This window comes from Notechis scutatus, chromosome 14 (assembly GCF_049901735.1).
Source record: "Notechis scutatus isolate UNSWTSFEM ecotype Mainland chromosome 14, rNotScu1.2, whole genome shotgun sequence".
NCBI lineage: Eukaryota > Metazoa > Chordata > Lepidosauria > Squamata > Elapidae > Notechis > Notechis scutatus.
Window position 1 is genome coordinate 4,617,487 of NC_142022.1, and position 18,267 is coordinate 4,635,753.

The following is an 18,267-nucleotide window of genomic DNA, read 5'->3' on the forward strand; positions in this document are numbered from 1 at the left end:
TAACCATTTTTCACACTTAAGACCAGTGGTGGGCTGCAACCAGTTTAACAACCAGTTCTGTGAGCTCACGCATGGTGTAGGGCAGGGTGTCCAACCTTGGCAACTTTAAGACTTGTGGACTTCAACTCCCAGAATTCCTCAGCCAGCAAAGCTGGCTGAGGAATTCTGGGAGTTGAAGTCCACAAGTCTTAAAGTTGCCAAGGTTGGACACCCCTGGTGTAGGGTCTCTTGCTTGGGCAGTGGGGTTGGACTAGATGACTGACAAGGTCCTTTCCAACTCTGTTAATCTGTTCCTTGCAAATGTTTCATTGAAGTTAGAACTAAAGATGTTTGCTGATGTTAGAACTGAAGAAGCTTGGACGAGAAGCGAAACATTTGCGGGGGGGGAGGGGAGACCCAAATGCCTTTTGGAAAACCACCTTTGAGTCGATGGCTGCAACTTTTTCCTTGGTCTCCTATTGTGACATCACAAAGGAACGCCTGGTCTTCTGGATGGAACCCCGGCGTGTCTTCTCTTCCGTGGGAGCCCCCTCCCCGCTTGCAACCAAGCCAAGGAGGAATTTGCTGAAGGGTCTGCATTGCCAGAGAGGTGGAAAGGAGCAAACAGCACCATGGATTACCTTATGGTGCCAACCTCGGCTTCCCCGATGGAGAAACAAGACCAGGACATCTTGATTCATGGAAAGCAGGAGCCTGCAACTACTCCAGGCATCCCACTGGACTTCAAGCCAGAGCCTTCCATCATCATACCAGCTGCACCAACCACGGATAAAATCACCCATAAGCCTAGCAAGGTCCACAAAAGCCGGCGAGGCTCAAAAATATCCTCGAAAATGAAACGTGAGTGTCCCTGGGAAGCAGGAGGGAAAAAGAGATGGATGGCAGGGGTAGGAAGCAATCCTGGAGGGGGGGGAGGAAATAATCCTTCACCAGGGATGGGTGGGTGGGAAATGGGAACTGATGAGGCCTTTCTGAGAGTTAAGAGGGGACAGGGAGGATTTCTTAGACAACAGGCGGAGGAGTCTGCCTGCAAAAGTTCCATGGATACCTCCGAAGGCTTTTGAGAAGTTTTTAGGAGCTTCATCCCCGGAAGCTTTCAAGAAGCAACTGGACTGACCATCTGTCAGAAGTGCTGTAAGGCGAAATGATGTGTATCAATGGTTAGATAAGAAAATAGAGAAGTAAAATGTGTTTAAAAAAAAGGAATGGTATAATATGCAAGATAACATAATATTATATAATTGAATATAATGAATTGTATGTTCTCAGATTTGTTAAAACTGAGATTTGCTCGATAAGAATTATGTGAAGTTGTAGTTGAGTCTAATAATGATATAATAATAAATACAACATAATACAATATAATATGTAGAGTTGACTTATGTAATATGGAAGGGTAAGACCATTGATATTATGACATTGCACCAAAGAAATGTACCAACCGACATACTGTATTTTGGAAGATGATTTTATGTTGATGTTTATGTTTGTTAGTGTTTGTCTTTAAAAAATACTTTAAAAAAAGAAAGAAAGAAAGAAAGAAAGAAATGGTGTAGGGCCTCCTGTTTGAACAGAAGGTTGGACTAGATGACGTACAAGGTCCCTTCCAACTCTGTTAATCTGTTAATTTCATAAGAAGATGCACATTGCAGAAGGTTGGATGTGATCGTTGGGTTCCTTCCAACTCTACACTTCTGTGGAATACAGGTACTCCTCCACTTAACGACCACAGGTGAGGCCAGAATTTGTGTTGCTAAATGAGGCATTTGTTTAGTGAGTTTTGCCCCCTTTTTATGACTTTTCTTGCCACAAGTTGTTCAGTGAATCCCTCTAGCTGTGAAGTCAGTAACACGGTTGTTAAGTGAGCCTGGGCTTGACTTCGCTGGTCAGAAGGTCACAAAAGGGGATCGAACGACCCCAGAACAGTGCAACCGTCATAAATATGAGTCAATTGCTGAGCATCTGAATTTTGATCATGTCATTAAAAAATACCAATAGGAATCAGACAGCAACACAAACAAAAATTCTTACTTTAAGATCAGAGGTTTATTGTTTCTAATAATTTGGAACATAAGAAATGAATAGATATAAAAGATATAATAGCAGTAATACGCTTACATTAACAAGCCATTGCAATGGGGTCCAATGACATACAGCAGATCCTGCAAGGACTGCTATAAATCAAAGGGCCCCGAGCTGATCTCCGACCCTGTCCTTTATACTTTTCTTCTAAGCACATAACATGCTTCACAACTTCACTAACTGTCACTTTCCTTAAACACCTGTGTACATTACTTTCAGTTTCTCATTTCCAACAGTTTCAATCTTCCTGTTTTAAACTTATCCATCCACTTTGCAAAAATATGTTTTCACAGTTAGCAACGTCTCAGCAGGATTACAAATAGTTCTGGTATATTTTGAAACCTAGCTGAAAACTTTGGTTCATGTCTCTTTCTTCTGGGGCCTGTTATCATCCACAGGGCTTATTGAATCTGACAGAGCAATAAGCTATATCCTCGATTCTCACCATCACGTGACCATGGGAATGCTGCAACTGTTATAAGTGTGAGAAACGATCGTAAGTCGCTCATTTCAGTGCCATTGTAACTTCGAACAGTCACTAATTGTTGTAAGTTGAGGACTTCCAGTATTTATGTGTTATCTCCTGCCCATCATGCAGCGACTCGAGGCTGGGTACACAGCGTAGTAGCTTCTCTTCTTAAGAACCAGCTTCCCTCTTTTTCTTCCTCCTCTCCCAATTCTGACTTGGGGTCCAGGATAACTCACAGTGGCCAACGGGCTACGGCCACCTTGTCGTGGCCTCCTGCCCTGAGCCAACTCACCATGGCCTACTCGCCGTAGCCAACTCACCGCGGGACAACTCTCCATGAGACAACTCAATATGGGTTTATCATGCTTAGCACTTAGATTTATATGCCGCTTCATAGCTTAATTACCGTACATAGTTTGGTTCCTTTTATTACTCATCAAAGTATTACAAAAGCTGGTAGTCAGAGGAATGATTTTCTTTGATATAACAGATGAAATAATTCTGATGAATCAGAATATAGCCAGAAGGAACCTTGGAGGTCTTCTAGTCCAGCCCCTGCTCAAGCAGGAAATCTTATACCATTTCAGACAGGTGGCTGTCCAGTCAAAAACCTCCAGTGATGGAGCACCCACAATATCTACAGGAAAGCTGTTCCACTGGTGAATTGACCTTACTTTTAGGAAGTTTCTCCTGAATTTCAGGTTGCTTCTCTCCTTGGTTAATTTCCATCCATTGTTTCTTGTCCTGGTGCTTTGGAAAATAAATTGTCCCACTCTTTGTGACAGCCTCTCAAATACTGGAATCCTGCTATCATGTCCTCTATAATCCTTCTTTCCTTTAGACTGGCCATACCCAATTCCTGCAACCATTTTATGTTGTTTTAGTCTCCAGGCCTTCAATCATCCTAGTTGCTCTTCTCTGTACTTTTTCCAAAGTCTCAGCATCTTTTTTGTAATGGGCTGGCCAAAACTGGATGCAGTATTCCAGGTGTGGTCTCAATTAAGGCTTTATAAAGTAGTACTAATACTTCATGTGATTTTGATTCTGTCCCTCTGTTTATACAACCAAGGATTGCATTCGCTTTTTTGGCTGCTGCCGCACACTGCTTGTCATGCCCCTGTCGGAGTCTGAATCTGAGGAGGAAGATGAATAGCTGACAGGGAGTGGGAGTGTGGTTCCGTTGGCTGTGGAGGAAACTGGGGAAGGGCAAGGTCCGGCTGGGCAGAGCAGGGGAGAGGTAGAGCAAGGGAGAGGGAGTTCAGAGGAAGACCCGGGCCCACCACCCCCTCTTCATCCTAGGGCACGCAGGGAGGAACAGGGAAGAGAGCAACGTGGGTTGCGTGGCTTACGGGGGAGGAAAGGGCCCTGATTCCCTTCATTAACCACACCTGGGAAGAGAGTTTAAAAGAGAGGCAGACTGAGTGTGGCAGCTGCTAGGAGCAAACTTGAGTTTATCTTGTGTTGACTTTGCTTATCTGTGTTCCTGGCATCCTCCCAACCGTGTTAAGCTATTGCCATGCCTTCACATCTGGAATTCTTGCTCCTGCTCTGCCAAACTAATTATAATTATTTTGCCTTGCTTGGACTTATAATTACAATTGTCTCGGAGCGAGTCGGCCGCAGTGAGATGTCCCCGTGGCACGTTGGTGATGGCAAATTGGTTGCGGCGAGTTCTCCCGTTCCCTCTGACTCCCTCTCTTCTCCCTTAGACTTAGGAAAGTCTTCCCACCATCATCACCATCGCCGTCACCACCGGCGGATGACGTTGAAAGAGATACTGAATCGCGCCTGGCAAAAGATCCACCCATGCCTTGTTTACCTGCGAAAAACCATCTACAAATTGACCCAGTCCTTCTTGTTCGACTTCTTCATCTGTAGCGTGGTAGCCGTCAACACCATCTTGCTGGTGATACAGACGTTCGCTGTGGTCGAGATTCGGGGAGGTAAGTCCGTGTGTTTTCTCGAGATCTACAAGAGATCCCAAGAAGTTTTTGTTGATGCTTTCACCCAGCAGAGGAGAACACTGAACTGATCTCTACAGAGGTGGTATTCAGCAGGTTCTGACTGGTTCTGGAGAACCAGTAGCGGAAATTTTGAGTAGTTCGGATAACTGGCAAATAGCACCTCTGACTGGTCCCGCTCTCCATCTATTCTCCGCCCCCGAGTCCCAGCTGATTGGCTAGGTCTTCTTTGGTTGCCCTGCACAGGAGAACGGAGCTGGAAAGCAGGTTAGTGGGATGGAGAGGGAATGGGGATTTTACATTATCCTTCCCCTGCCCTACCCACCAAGCCATGCCTACAGAACCGGTAGTAAAAAGTTTTGAATCCCACCACCGGTATATAGGGCCCATCTTAAAGTAAAAAGAGAGACCGATCCAATCCTTACTGTGGCCATGTCGTAGATATGGGTGGATCCCATCATGGCACCCCCAACCGTTGGCATCCGCTTCTCCGGCAGAACCGTGAATAGTTGGGGCGTCTCGCTTCTGTGGGGGGCAGAGAACCGGCAGGTAGGAGCAAGCAGGAAGAAAAGAAAAAAATGTTCAGAGAATCCAAAGGAAGGAAAAAAAAGAGAGAGAGAGAGATGCCTTGGGAAGAAGCCACTTATAATCGTTCAGAAAAAAAGATATAAATTGAAATGGGAATTAATTTGACAAGCTAACAGGTATGCGTGCGGGTTGCTTTCAGTGTCCCCCCCCCCCCAAATTCTGGGGTTTTCAACAGTGGCGAATTTTTATAGCTTGGGTGAGGATGAGGGCAAAGGTTTCTTCTCCAAGCTTGTGGGTTGGTTTCAGAGGTGGTATTCAGCTGGTTCTGATCGGTTCTACAGAACCAGTAGCGGAAATTTTGAGTAGTTCAGAGAATCGGCCAATACTGCCTCTGACTGGCCCCACCAATCCCATCTATTTTCTGCCTCTCATCAAGTCCCAGCTGATCGGCTGGATCTCCTTTGGTTGCCCTGCACAGGAGAACGGAGCTGGAAAGCAGGTTAGTGGGGTGGGGAGGGAACGGGGATTTTGCAATATCTTTCCCCTGCCACGCCCACCAAGCCACGCCACATTTATAATTACTGGCTGAATGTATAAAGGCAGACAGATTTAAACTCCACAAAGGCATCCATACAAATTCTCTTTATTGGTTCATCAGGCATCCTCAAATATAACTCACAGTTACACTGAGATTCCTCTCAATGTCCAATTCTCTGCATAGCTGACTTTATGGTGTAAAAGGATAGTGATCTTTCATCCCATGGTAGTGGAGCAGAGCGGAGAGATGTCAGCACGATGCTGGAGTCTGAGCAAGGGTGAAGGAACCTCCCCCAACCCACCAAGGGTCTATTCAGTGACCACATGACATGGACTACATTTCCCAGGATGCCTTCCCTTAAAGGGATAGCTCCCAAATCCTAACTACCTATCCCCATTCCCTATTAACTATATACTGTCTGGACAGCACACCATGCCCACCAAGCCACGCCACCAAGCCACGCCCACAGAACCAGTAGTAAGAAAATTTGAATTCCCACCACCGGATCTCTAGATGCTCTGAGAGGAATAAGGATGGGAATCTACCAGGAAATTTCAAGACTAAAAGTTAACAAGTAGATACATGGAGTTCTCTGAACTTATGACCACAATAGAGCCCACATTTCCTCTTGCTAAGTGAAGCAGTTGTTAAATGAGCTTGGCCTCCCCCTCGACTTTGCTTATTCAGAAAGCCGCAAAAGGGGATCCTGTGACCCCCCCGGGAAACTCCGACCATCATAAATATGAGTCAATTGCCAAGCATCTGAATTTTGATCATGTGACCATGGGGGTTAGTGCAACAGTCGTACGTGTGAAAAACGGCCCCTTTTTCAGTGCCGTTGTCACCTTGAACAGACACTGAGCGAACCATCGTAAGTCAAGAACCCCCTGTATTCCGTTAGTGTGAATTCTCTGGTCACCTTGCTTACGATGGTCTTTCTTTCATCCTCTTTTTTTAGAATGGTTATTTTCTGCCCTGGACCCGGTTTTCCTCTGTGTCTACGTGGTGGAGGCCATCCTCAAATTAATTGCTTTAGACTTTAACTATTTCCGTGACCCCTGGAATGACATTGGTGAGTCTTTTGCCCTGGGGACAAGAAATGGGAGAGGCCACAGGGAGAGGCTTGCAATGGGTACAACCTTGGAACAGGCAATGGGAGGAAACACGTATGGAATTCCATGCGCTGGACTGTTAATATTGAAACCAGGCGGTGATTTCAGTGTGGTTTGTGGCCCCTTTGCTCTCTTTAAAATATTTTTTTGAAACCTCCAACCAAATTGCTGAGAGCCAGTTTGGTGTAATGGTTAAGGTGCTGACCTAGAAACCAGGAAACTGTGAGTTCTAGTCCCACCTTAGCCATGAAAGCCGGCTGGGTGACTTTGGGCCAATCACCAGGAGATGGTGAATTCTAGTCCTACTTTAGCCATGAAAGCTGGCTGGGTGACTTTAGGCCAATCACTAGGAGACGGTGAGTTCTAGTCCTGCTTTAGGCATGAAAGCCGGCTGGGTGACTTTGGGCCAATCACCAGGAGATGGTGAGTTCTAGTCCCGCCTTAGGCATGAAAGCCGGCTGGGTAACTTTGGGCCAATCACCAGGAGACAGTGAGTTCTAGTCACGCCTTAGGCATGAAAGCCAGCTGGGTGACTTTGGGCCAATCACCAGGAGATGGTGAATTTTCTAGTCCTACTTTAGCCATGAAAGCTGGCTGGGTGACTTTAGGCCAATCACTAGGAGACAGTGAGTTCTAGTCCTGCCTTAGCCATGAAAGCCGGCTGGGTGACTTTGGGCCAATCACCAGGAGACAGTGAGTTCTAGTCCCGCCTTAGGCATGAAAGCCGGCTGGGTAACTTTGGGCCAATCACCAGGAGACAGTGAGTTCTAGTCACGCCTTAGGCATGAAAGCCGGCTGGGTGACTTTGGGCCAATCACCAGGAGAATGGGAGTTCTAGTCCTGCTTTAGGCATGGAAGCCGGCTGGGTGACTTTCGGCCAATCACCAGGAGAATGGGAGTTCTAGTCCTGCTTTAGGCATGAAAGCTGGCTGGGTGACTTTGGGCCAATCACCAGGAGAATGGGAGTTCTAGTCCTGCTTTAGGCATGAAGCCGGCTGGGTGACTATTGGGCCAATCACCAGAGGAGACGGTGGATTAATCTACCTCGTGCCTTTTCTTTTCTTTTTTCTCATTTCTCTTCCTCGATCAGATTTTTTCATCATGTTCATGACAGTCATAGAATTCATCCTTGCACTGTACTTCACCGCCGGCCAGGGAAACCGAGGCAACACACTCACGCTCTTTCGGGTCCTCAAGATCGTCAAGGGGATTCGGGCCATCCGAGCCATCCGCTTTCTCCTCACCCTCCGGTCAGCGATGAAATCCACCCCATTGATCAATAGTCGGATTGCAAATAATTGAAGGATGTATTTCCCCCATTCTCCCCATTTGGAGACAGTAGCACAGCCCCCATGTAATAAACCAGGACAGGCCAATCAATGGGGGCAGTAAATGCAATGATGGAAAGGTCGAGTTCCTTTTAGTTATGAGAGCCAGTTTGGTGTAGTGGTGGAGCCTGCAAGCGAGAAACTGGGAGATGGTGAATTCTAGCCCTGCTCAAGCATGAGTGGCAGCTGGGTGACTGGGCTGGGTGACTTTCAGTTGTTGTGAAAAATAGGAGGAGGAAGGAGTATTATATTAACTGGCATTAAATCATAAAGGCAAAATAGGAGGGAGGGAAGGAGGCATGGAGGGAGGGAGGGAGGAAGAAAGAGAGAGGAAGAAGGAGGGAGGGAGGGAGGAACATGGAAGGAAGGAAGGAAGGAAGGAAGGAAGGAAGGAAGGAAGGAAAGGAGAGAAGGAAGGAGGGAATGAGGGAGGAAGAGGGAAGGAACATAGGGAGGGAGAAGAGATAAGAGGGAAGGGGAGGGAGGGGAGGAAGGAAGGAAGGAAGGAAGGAAGGAAGGAAGGGCAATAGCAGTAGCACAATACCGATCTCGGAAGGATGGAATGCTGAGTCAACCTTGAACTGGTCAGGATCAAACTTCTGACTGTGGGCAGAGTTACCCTGCTATGCTGCATTCTAACCACTGGGAAGAAAGGGGGGAGGGAGGGAGGGAGGGAGGGAGGGAGGAAGGAAGGAAGGAAGGAAGGAAGGAAGGAAGGAAGGAAGGAAAGGACTCTCCTAGAGGAAAGGACACCTTAATAATTCCTCTTCTCCTTTTTTCTTCTTCTTCTCTTTGCTTGTTTTCTTCTAGGGTGACAGAGAATCTGCAAGAAATCACAGGCACTTTTATACTTTCCTTCCAGTCCATTGGAGCTATTATTCTTCTCATGTTCTCTTTCTTATGTATCCTCCCAGGAAAAAACAGGGTAGGGGTGGGGGGGCAGTAGTAGCTGATGGTGATAACTATATAACCAATCAAAAGCATTTATTAGTTTATTTTCTCTGCTTATACCTGTTTGTTTGTTTTTTGTTCAAACTTGGCAACTTTCAGATGTGTGAACTTCAATTCCCAGAATTCTCCAGGCTGCCTGTTGGGGAGTTCTGGGAGTTGAAGTCCATACATTTAAAGTTGTCAAACCATTTCCCCCCACCCCCACCCCCAATGGGTTTAAACAACATAGCACTCCCAGCCTCACCAACACTGGCACGGCAAGCCATTTTATATAAACAGGAAGCAAACCCTACACTCACTTGCATGGATGGCGTTACCTAGCTGGGTCATGAAGCGTTTTGACTCCTTTGTCTCCCATCCCCCTCCTAGAGGTTGAATTTTAGGAGTTGAGTCGATTTCTGACCCTGCCCTAGTCAGTTTCATGGAAAATCCCCACTTCCTTTTCCCTGCTTGGATCCACAGTCTCCACTTCCTCTTAGATGGGTGTTCCCACATTTGAAAGAGGCTCAAGGCCAGCTTCGAAACTCAAGGCCTTTCTCCTCCCACCCTTCTAAGACCCCGAGAATTGCTTTTTTCCCCTTTTTCTTTCCTTGACTCCTGCGTCTTTCGGCTTCCAGTCATGTCTTCTGTGGTGCTGTGTGACATGTTCCATGAAGCGGATCAGAAACATTTTGGGGACCTTTTCAAAACCATCTTCACCCTTTTTCAGCTTTTCACTTTGGATGACTGGTCGATTATTTATCTCACGTGCCACGCTGCAGGTAGAGAGAAGTCAGGATCTGTTAAAATCCGGGGTTGGGAATCTCATCCATTGGGGAATTAAATCTCCTGCCAAAGGGCTGCCTTGCTTCCCCAAGTCTGCTATCCTTGGCTCCGGCTCCTGGCTTTACAGCAGTCCTCAACTTATGACCACCATGGAGCCCAAACTTTCCGTTGCTAAGCGAGACATTCGTTAAATGAGTTTTGCCCCATTTTGCGACCTTTCTTGCCAACAGTGGTTAAGTTGAACCCTTGCAATTCTTAGTAACAGTTGTTAAGCGAATCCGCATTGACTTTGCTTGTCAGAAGTTTGCAAATGAGGATCACATGACACACACCCCCGGGACACTCCAACCGTCATAAATATGAGACAGTGGCCAAGCACTCTGAATTTTGATCATCATGTGACTCTGGGGATGCTGCAAGGGTCATAAGTGTGAAAAATGGTCATGTCACTTTTTCCAGTGCTGCCACTAAATGAACTGTTGTAAGTCGACAACTAGCTGTACTGTGTTTTTATTCCTTGCAAGTTGTCTGGAGGTGCTAGAGAACGAGTAGGCAGCCACATAAAATTCATTTCATGGATGGATGGATGGATGGATGGATGGATGGATGGATGGATGGATGATAGATAGATGATAGATGATAGATAGATGATAGAGATATATGATAGATTATAGATAGATAGACAGAAAGAGATTATAGATAGAGATAATATAAATAGATGATAGACAGAATAAAGGATAAATGGATGGATGGTGATAGATATATATCTGATAGATGATAGACATGGATGGATGTAAAGATAGATATATGAGATAGATGATAGAGAGACATAGACAGACTGACAGACAGAGATGATAGATAAAGATAATATAAATAGATGATAGACAGACGGATGGATGATGATAGATATATAAGTTAATAGACATGGATGAATGGATGGATGGATGTAGAGATAGATATATAAGACAGATGATAGACATTGACAGACAGATGATAGAGATAATATAAATAGATGATAGACATAGATGATGGATGGGTGGATAATGATAGATATATAAGATAATAGACATGGATGGATGTAGAGATAGATATATAAGACAGATGATAGACATAGATAGATAGATAGACAGACAAGACAGATGATAGAGATAATATAAATAGATGATAGACATAGATGGATAGATGGGTGGGTGGGTGGATGATGATAGACATATAAGATGATAGGCAGACATGGATGGATGGATGTAGAGATAGATTAGATGATAGACATAGATAGATGATGGATGTATGGTATAGATATACAAGATAGATGATAGACAGACAGGGATGGATGGATGATAGATGATAGATATAGATAGATATATAAGATAGATGAGAAAGAGAGAGATGAGGGGGGCAGTAACTGGGCGTCCTGCAGATGACCTGTTATCTGGAATATCCCTCTACACCATGTTCCCTTTCTTCCTTCTAGGTGCTTGGTACATTATTATTTTTCTCATCATCTATATCCTTGTGGAGTATTTTTTGCTTCTCAAGTAAGTATGGCCCAGGGAGGCCCATCCAAGTGTTCAAAGGGAATACAGGTGGGCTGTTGAGGAATTAAAAAACAAACCAACAACCTGTGACCCGTCTTTGAAACAGCTCCCAAATTCAGGTTATTTTCACCCAGCCGTAGCCTTGACTCTTTGTGGCTTGATCCGAATAGAAAAGCAGAAAAGGAGGATAAAGGTGGGAAAGGCTTATATAGCAGAAGGGTATCTGGGGAGGAGTTAGTGAAAAAGGATCTAAAACTACAGGTAGTCCTTGACTTACAACTGTTCGCTTAGTGGCCATTCAAAGTTACCACGGCACTGAAAAAAGTGACTTACAACTGTTTTTCACACTTACAACCATTCCCATCGCCATGTGATCAAAATTAAGACGCTTGACAACTGGCTCATATTTATGATGGTGGCAGCGTGTCCCGGAGTCACGCAATCCCCTTTTGCGACCTTCTGACAAGCAAAGCCAGTGGAGGAGCCAGATTCACTTAATGACTGTGTTACTACATTAACCACCACAGTAATCTTTGTAGCATCCCCATGGTAAGGTGATCGAAATTCAGACAGTGGCCAACCGACTCAGACTTACGACCCGCTGCTGTGTCCCGGGGGGTCATGTGATCTCCTTCTGCCCCCTCAATGGGGCAGCCGGTTTCATTTAACAACCGTGTGACTAATGTAACGACTGCAGTGATTCACTTAACAACCGTGGCAAGAAAGCAACAGAAATTGCGGGGGTAAGTCGAGGACTACCTGTATCTAAAAGTAGCTTTTTTTCTTTTCTTTTTAGGAAACAGAAGTTTAATTCTATTTATTTATGTCTTTTAACATGGGGTCAATTTACTAGGTGCTTAGGGGTCAGTATTATGGCACACCCCCAAATCTCTCTTACAGCCTGGTGATTGCAGTCCTGGTGGACAACTTCCAGATGTCCCTCCTCAAACGTCAAGAGAAGAAGAAACTGAAGGTCTGGAATTTTTGGGGTGGGGTGGGGGGGGAGGGAGGAGAATAATTGCCTATTTGGAAGAAGATGTTCTATATTTAAAACAGTGAGATGTGTGGATCTATTGGGGATGACGGTAAGTGTAGTCTATTGGCCATGGTATTGAAGAATATTGAGGTGGTCTAATTCTAAAGCCATACAATATATCATGAATTTATTTTCTTTCAATGCTTTAGTATAGAATAATATATTAATGTAGTAGTAGAAAATCAGAAGTAAGCTTTTCCTTTTCTTTGATTGCTGCACTCTTTCCTTCCTTTCTTCCTTTCTCTTTCTTTCACCTTTTTCTTTCTTTCCTTCCTTCACCTTTTTCTTTCCTCCTTTTTCTTTCTTTCATCTTTTTTTAACCTTTCTTTCTTTCTTTTACCTTTTTTTCCTTTCTCTTTCTTTACCTTTCTTTCTTTCTTTCTTTCTTTCTTTCATTTATTTATTTATTTATTTATTTATTTATTTCTCCTTTCATTCCCTTACCTCTTTTTTCTTTTCTTTCTTCCTTCCTTCCTTCCTTCCTTCCTTCCTTCCTTCCTTTATCCTTCTTTTACTTCTTTTTTTTCTTTTTCTTCCTTCCTTCCTTTCACATTTTTTTCTTCCTTACTCCTTCTCTCATCTTCGTTTTCTTTCGTCATTCTAAATATTAGTGCTGGTTAGTTTTTATTCTGTACTCAAAATTCTAATAAAGTTTATTAAACATGAAGATTAAGGCAGCCTAACTGCCGTGCTAGTTGGGAAGATGGTGGAGATTATTTTTGATCAACCAGCTGGACTCATTTGGCTTGAGCTCAGCTCTAATCCAAGCTGCGAGGTTGTCTTTTCAGAGTAGACCAGAAGCAAGAATCTTCTTCGTCTTTTCCTGCCATTGCTGACTTAGTCTCTTCACTCTTGAATTAGCAAAAAACAATCCTGTTGAAGGACAGCACCGCGGAAGATAATCCAGTCAAGCAAGCAGGTGATGGTCAGATTGGGGTGGGTGCGGTGGAGAGGGTTCAAACTTGAAGAAACAAAGAAGATTTGACAGGACTGAAGCCTGGCCCATTGCTGGTCCTACATGGGCAGGTGAAGGCCGGTTCCGTGCATCAGTGAAAATTCTGACTTGGGGAATTCTGGGAATGGAAGTCCACCCATCTTAAAGATGTCAGAGTTGGGAAACCCTGCCTTACAATACAGGTACTCCTTGACTTACGGCCATATAAGTGATTGCTTGAGCAGGGTCCACAGGATTGTCTGGGACACTACACATCCTGAAGGGGGCTTCGTGGTATCATCTATATTCAGTCACAGTTTTGTTCCATACAAAATAGCATCCCCTTTGTTAACTCTCAAGTTTCCGCTATGTATTCAAAATGGACAGTGATTAATATATATGTTTGTGGCCATAGAGGTGTGTGTGTGTGTTGTGTATACATCATACACACACACACACATGTATACAGCATGTGTATATGTGTGTTATGTATGTGTATGGATAGATATATACGGTATACGAAACTCCTTGCTAAACTGGGCCCCTTTTCTTATCTGTGTTTGATACAGAGAAGACCAAGTTGAAAGAACTGGAAGAAGAAAACCTATTTAGGAAGACGGTGATGGAAAAATATGGTAGCCTTGTGCTGTCTGACAAGTGAGAATTAAAACCAGATATCAGAATAGCAGAATAACAGAGTTGGAAGGGACCTTGGAGGTCGTCTAGTCCAACCCCCTGCTCAAGCAGGACACCCTGCACCATTCCAGACAAATGGCTATCCAAACTCTTCTTAAAAAACCTCCAGTCCCACAACTTCTGGAGGCGACTCATTCCGCTAATTAATTGTTCTCACTGTCAGGAAATTTCTTCTTAATCGTAGCTTGGGTCTCTTTTTGATATATTTCCATCTATTACTTCTTGTCTTGCCTTCTGGTACTTCGGAGAAAAAATTGACACCCCCCCCCTTCTCTGTGAAAGCCCCTCACAGCAGGAGATGTAGTTCCCACAAGCTAATAAATAAACATCAACAAATAAGTAAACAGACAAACATGTTTTAAACTTTTTGCCTCTTTCAGAGAATGGCAGCTTCTATACAATTACTTCCAGATAATGACATCTATTGAGAACAGTCAACAGCAGTTCCAGTCACAAGCTTCTACCACTGACAAGATCTTGGACACGTTTTTCGAGGTATCGATTAAAAAAATCAGCTGGATTCTCTCTGTCCCCCAAAAAGCTGCCATCCCCTAATCAAATTAATATCCTCTTTTTAAAAGATTTCTATCCTATTTTATCCTATCCTATCTATTCTTCATTTCATTCCATTCTATTCTATTCTGCATTCTATTCTATTCTTTAATTCTTAGTTCTATTCTATTCTTTCATTCTTTATTCTATTCTCCATTTCATTCTATTCTATTCTTTCATTCTTAATTCTATTCTGTTCTTTCATTCTTAATTCTATTCTTTCATTCTTAATTCTATTCTATTCTTTCATTCTTTATTCTATTCTCCATTTCATTCTATTCTATTCTTTCATTCTTAATTCTATTCTGTTCTTTCATTCTTAATTCTATTCTTTCATTCTTAATTCTATTCTATTCTTTCATTCTTTATTCTATTCTATTCTCCATTTCATTCTATTCTTTCATTCTTAATTCTATTCTGTTCTATTCTTTCATTCTTAATTCTGTTCTATTCTATTCTATTCTGCATTCATTCCATTCCATTCTATTCCATGTTATTCTGCATTCTCTTCCATTCCATTCCATTCTATCGGAAGTTCATCTTATCCTATTTCTGTTTCGTTCTATCCTGGCCTGCCTTGGCCCATCCCATCCCATCCCATCCGAAGTCTATGATTGATGGATGATGCTATGGATGATGCTTATCCAGAATCCCTTCCCCATCTCTCCTTTCACTGTACTGTGGCTTAGAACGATTATATTCCTTACCCACTACTAGGGGACATTATACGACCAGTTTCATTCTTGTTGGAATTTGTCCAACATAAGTTGTCCTTGCGTTAGGTCTTGCCTATTGTCCTCTTCAACTCATTATGGGGATTTGTTTATTTTATTTATTTATTTAGATTTGTCAGTCGCTTACAAAATAATAGGTATAAGTATAAACATGAGTAAGAATACAGAAAATAGGTACGATTAAATGCGGACAATAGGACAGGGACGGGAGGCACGATGGTGCACTTATGCACGCCCCTTACAGACCTCTTAGGAATGGGGTGAGGTCAATAGTGTATAGTTTGAGGTTAAAGGAATGGAGGTTAGAGGGTGCATTCCAGGCATTGACCACTCTGTTGCTGAAGTCGTACTTCCTGCAATCAAGTTTGGAGCAGTTAACATTGAGTTTGTATCTATTGTGTGCTCTTGTATTGTTGCGGTTGAAGCTGAAGTAGTCATTGACTGGTAGGACATTGTAGCAGATAATTTTGTGTACTACGCTTAAGTCCAACCGTAGGCGGCGTAGTTCAAGGTTGTCCAAGCCCAAAATTTCAAGTCTGGTGATATCGGGTATTCTGTTGCGAGCAGAGGAGTGTAGTACTTTTCTCGTGCAATACTTCTGGACTCGCTCAGTTGTATTAATGTCTGATATACAGTGCAGATTCCAGGCAGATGAGCTGTATTCAAGTATTGATCTAGCAAAGGTTTTGTATGTCCTAGTTAGCAATTCAATATTTCCAGAGGAATTCAGAGTCTTTGGATGCATCCTTGAAGCTTTTTTTGTGGCTCCTCAGCAGCCAGTATTGAATATAACCACACTATGGAACACAGTGAGCAGACTAATTTCCTTATCTTCTTCTTTCAGACATCTGAAGAAGACTACTTTCCTAAATGAAACAGAGAAATCCACGATTCACTAGCAGGATATTTTTTTTTTTAATGCTACCAGCAACTGCTGCAACTAAAAAGTTGGCATATCGGCTTATTTTGAAGTCCTGATGTTTTATGATACAACACACTGTGTTAACGAAATCAGGTTGTGATTCTTAGTATATAGCAGTTTAAACCTAATTGCCTTGCCGGGTGTGGATAAGATAGCAGCTCCTGAGATTTGTTTCAAAGATTACAGCTTCTTTGGTTCAGAACGTCAGGCCACAAAACTCTATTTTAATATTTTCTATATTGCTGCCAGTAAGCAATTATTCCACCTTCAGAGAAATATCTTTGCGTCAATTTCAAATTTTAAAATTTAAAAACAATCTTAAAAGCAAAAGGTTTTAAATCAAGCAAGCTTGGACTGAATCTAAACTTTTTTTGCATGCAAATTGTAGATGTGTAACTGATTTACGGAACCCCTTCAGAGGTGAAAATAATAAAAAGTGTTCATTACAAAGCCTTTTTCCTTCCCAATGGTCTTTATTGATAAGTTGAGGGCACCTAGAGAGTGATGTACAAGACGTGAATTTTTAGTTTAGTTTAGTTTATTGTCATTGCCCCTCGTACAATGAAATTAAATGGACCCTACGTCCAAAATTAAACTAGATTTAACTATTTAAATATAATTGAAATTCAACCCTATGATTCCCAATAAAGTGAATAGATAAGACTTGCCAAGATTTTAATAATTTCCCTTTCTAATCACATCAAAGATTGTTTGACACCACCAGGCTAAAAAACAGGAGAGGGTGAGCTCAAATCCTGCTTAGGCACGAAAGCTGGCTGGGTTTCTTTGGGCCAGTACCCCTCTTTCAGCCTGACCCACAACGCAGTATTGTTGTTGTGGGAAAATAAGACGTAGGTTTATTTGGATATGTTCACTGCCTCCATTTATTTGTAAAAATAATTAACGTGAGATATAAATAAACTTTGAAAAGGGCTTTTCCAAACCAGACCAGCTGGGGTGGATTAAAGAAGTAAGCCATTTTTCAGTCCTATACAGGGAATCCTTGACTTAATGACCAAAACTGAGCCCTATATTTCTTTTACTAAGCGAGACATTTGTTAAGTGATCATTTTACTAGCTTTTTTGCCACCATTGTTAAATGAATCATGGTAGTTATTAAATTAATAACACAGCCATACAGGGAATCTGACTTTACATGCCAGAAGGTCCCAAAAAGGGATCACATGACTTCAGGACACTGCAACAGTCATAACAGATAACAGATCATCAGAGTTGGAAGGGACCTTATAGGTCATCTAGTCCAACCTCCCATCCAAGCAGGAGACCCACACCATTTCTGACAAATGGCAGTCCAATCTCTTCTTGAAGGTCTCAAGTGATGGCGCTCCGACAACTTCCAAGGGCAACTTCTGTTCCATTGGTTGGTTGTTCTCCCTGTCAGAAAGTTTCACCTTATTTCCAGGTTGAATCTTTCCTTGTTCAATTTCCATCCATTATTCCTTGTCTGGCCTTCAGGTGCTTTGGAGAATAGCTTGACCCCCTCCTCTCTGTGGCAGCCCCCCAAATATTGGAAGACTGCTATCCTGTCTCCCCTGGTCCTTCTCTTCTCTAGACTAGCCAAACCCAGTTCCTGTAACCGTTCTTCGTATGCCTTAGTCTCCAGTCTCCTAATCATCCTGGTTGCTCTTCTCTGCACTTTTCCTAGAGTCTCAACATCTTTTTTATAGTGTGGTGACCAAATCTGGATGCAGGATTCCAGGTGTGGTCTTACTAAGCTTTATAGAGTGGTATCACTACCTCACTTGATCTTGATTGTATCCCTCTGTTAATGCAATAAATATGAGTCAGTTGCCAAGCGTCCGAATTTTGACCACAGAGATGTTTGCAATGGTCGTAAGGGTTAAAGACCGTCATAAGTCACTTTTTTCAGTGCAGTTGTAATGGTGACTGAATGAACTGTTGTAAGCCACCTGTATTTGTACAAACATAGCTAAGAAACACTGCTTTCTGCAAGCTTCTATCCTTTCAGAAGCAGGATGCAAACATCCGTAGCAATAGACATATATTTTATATTTTATTATACTTTTAAAAAAATGTTAAAGAAGCGCACTAAACAATCCAGCTGGATCACAGCCGTGCTAAGCGTAGGCAATTCAGTAACGT

The 18,267-nt window shown here is 43.0% G+C and overlaps 1 protein-coding gene across 1 annotated transcript; it reads left to right on the forward strand.

Moving 5' to 3' along the window:
• The first annotated feature begins 223 nt into the window (after positions 1-223).
• Positions 224-16,582, forward strand: CATSPER1 (cation channel sperm associated 1). The gene is made up of 12 exons (XM_087943711.1): positions 224-887; positions 4,074-4,494; positions 6,537-6,650; positions 7,781-7,940; positions 8,829-8,920; positions 9,587-9,730; positions 11,206-11,269; positions 12,131-12,242; positions 13,167-13,224; positions 13,809-13,896; positions 14,316-14,430; positions 16,066-16,582. The coding sequence occupies exons 1-12, from the start codon at positions 612-614 to the stop codon at positions 16,093-16,095; spliced, it is 1,674 nt and encodes a 557-aa protein (XP_087799837.1). The 5' UTR covers positions 224-611; the 3' UTR covers positions 16,096-16,582.
• Positions 16,583-18,267: the final 1,685 nt, after the last annotated feature.

Coding starts and splice junctions, on each gene's coding strand:
- CATSPER1 (XM_087943711.1), top strand. CDS start 612: ATGGATTACCTTATGGTGCCAACCTCGGCTTCCCCGATGGAGAAACAA. Junction 13,897..14,315: donor AGCCTTGTGCTGTCTGACAA/GTGAGAATTAAA, acceptor TGCCTCTTTCAG/AGAATGGCAGCTTCTATACA. Junction 14,431..16,065: donor TCTTGGACACGTTTTTCGAG/GTATCGATTAAA, acceptor TTCTTCTTTCAG/ACATCTGAAGAAGACTACTT.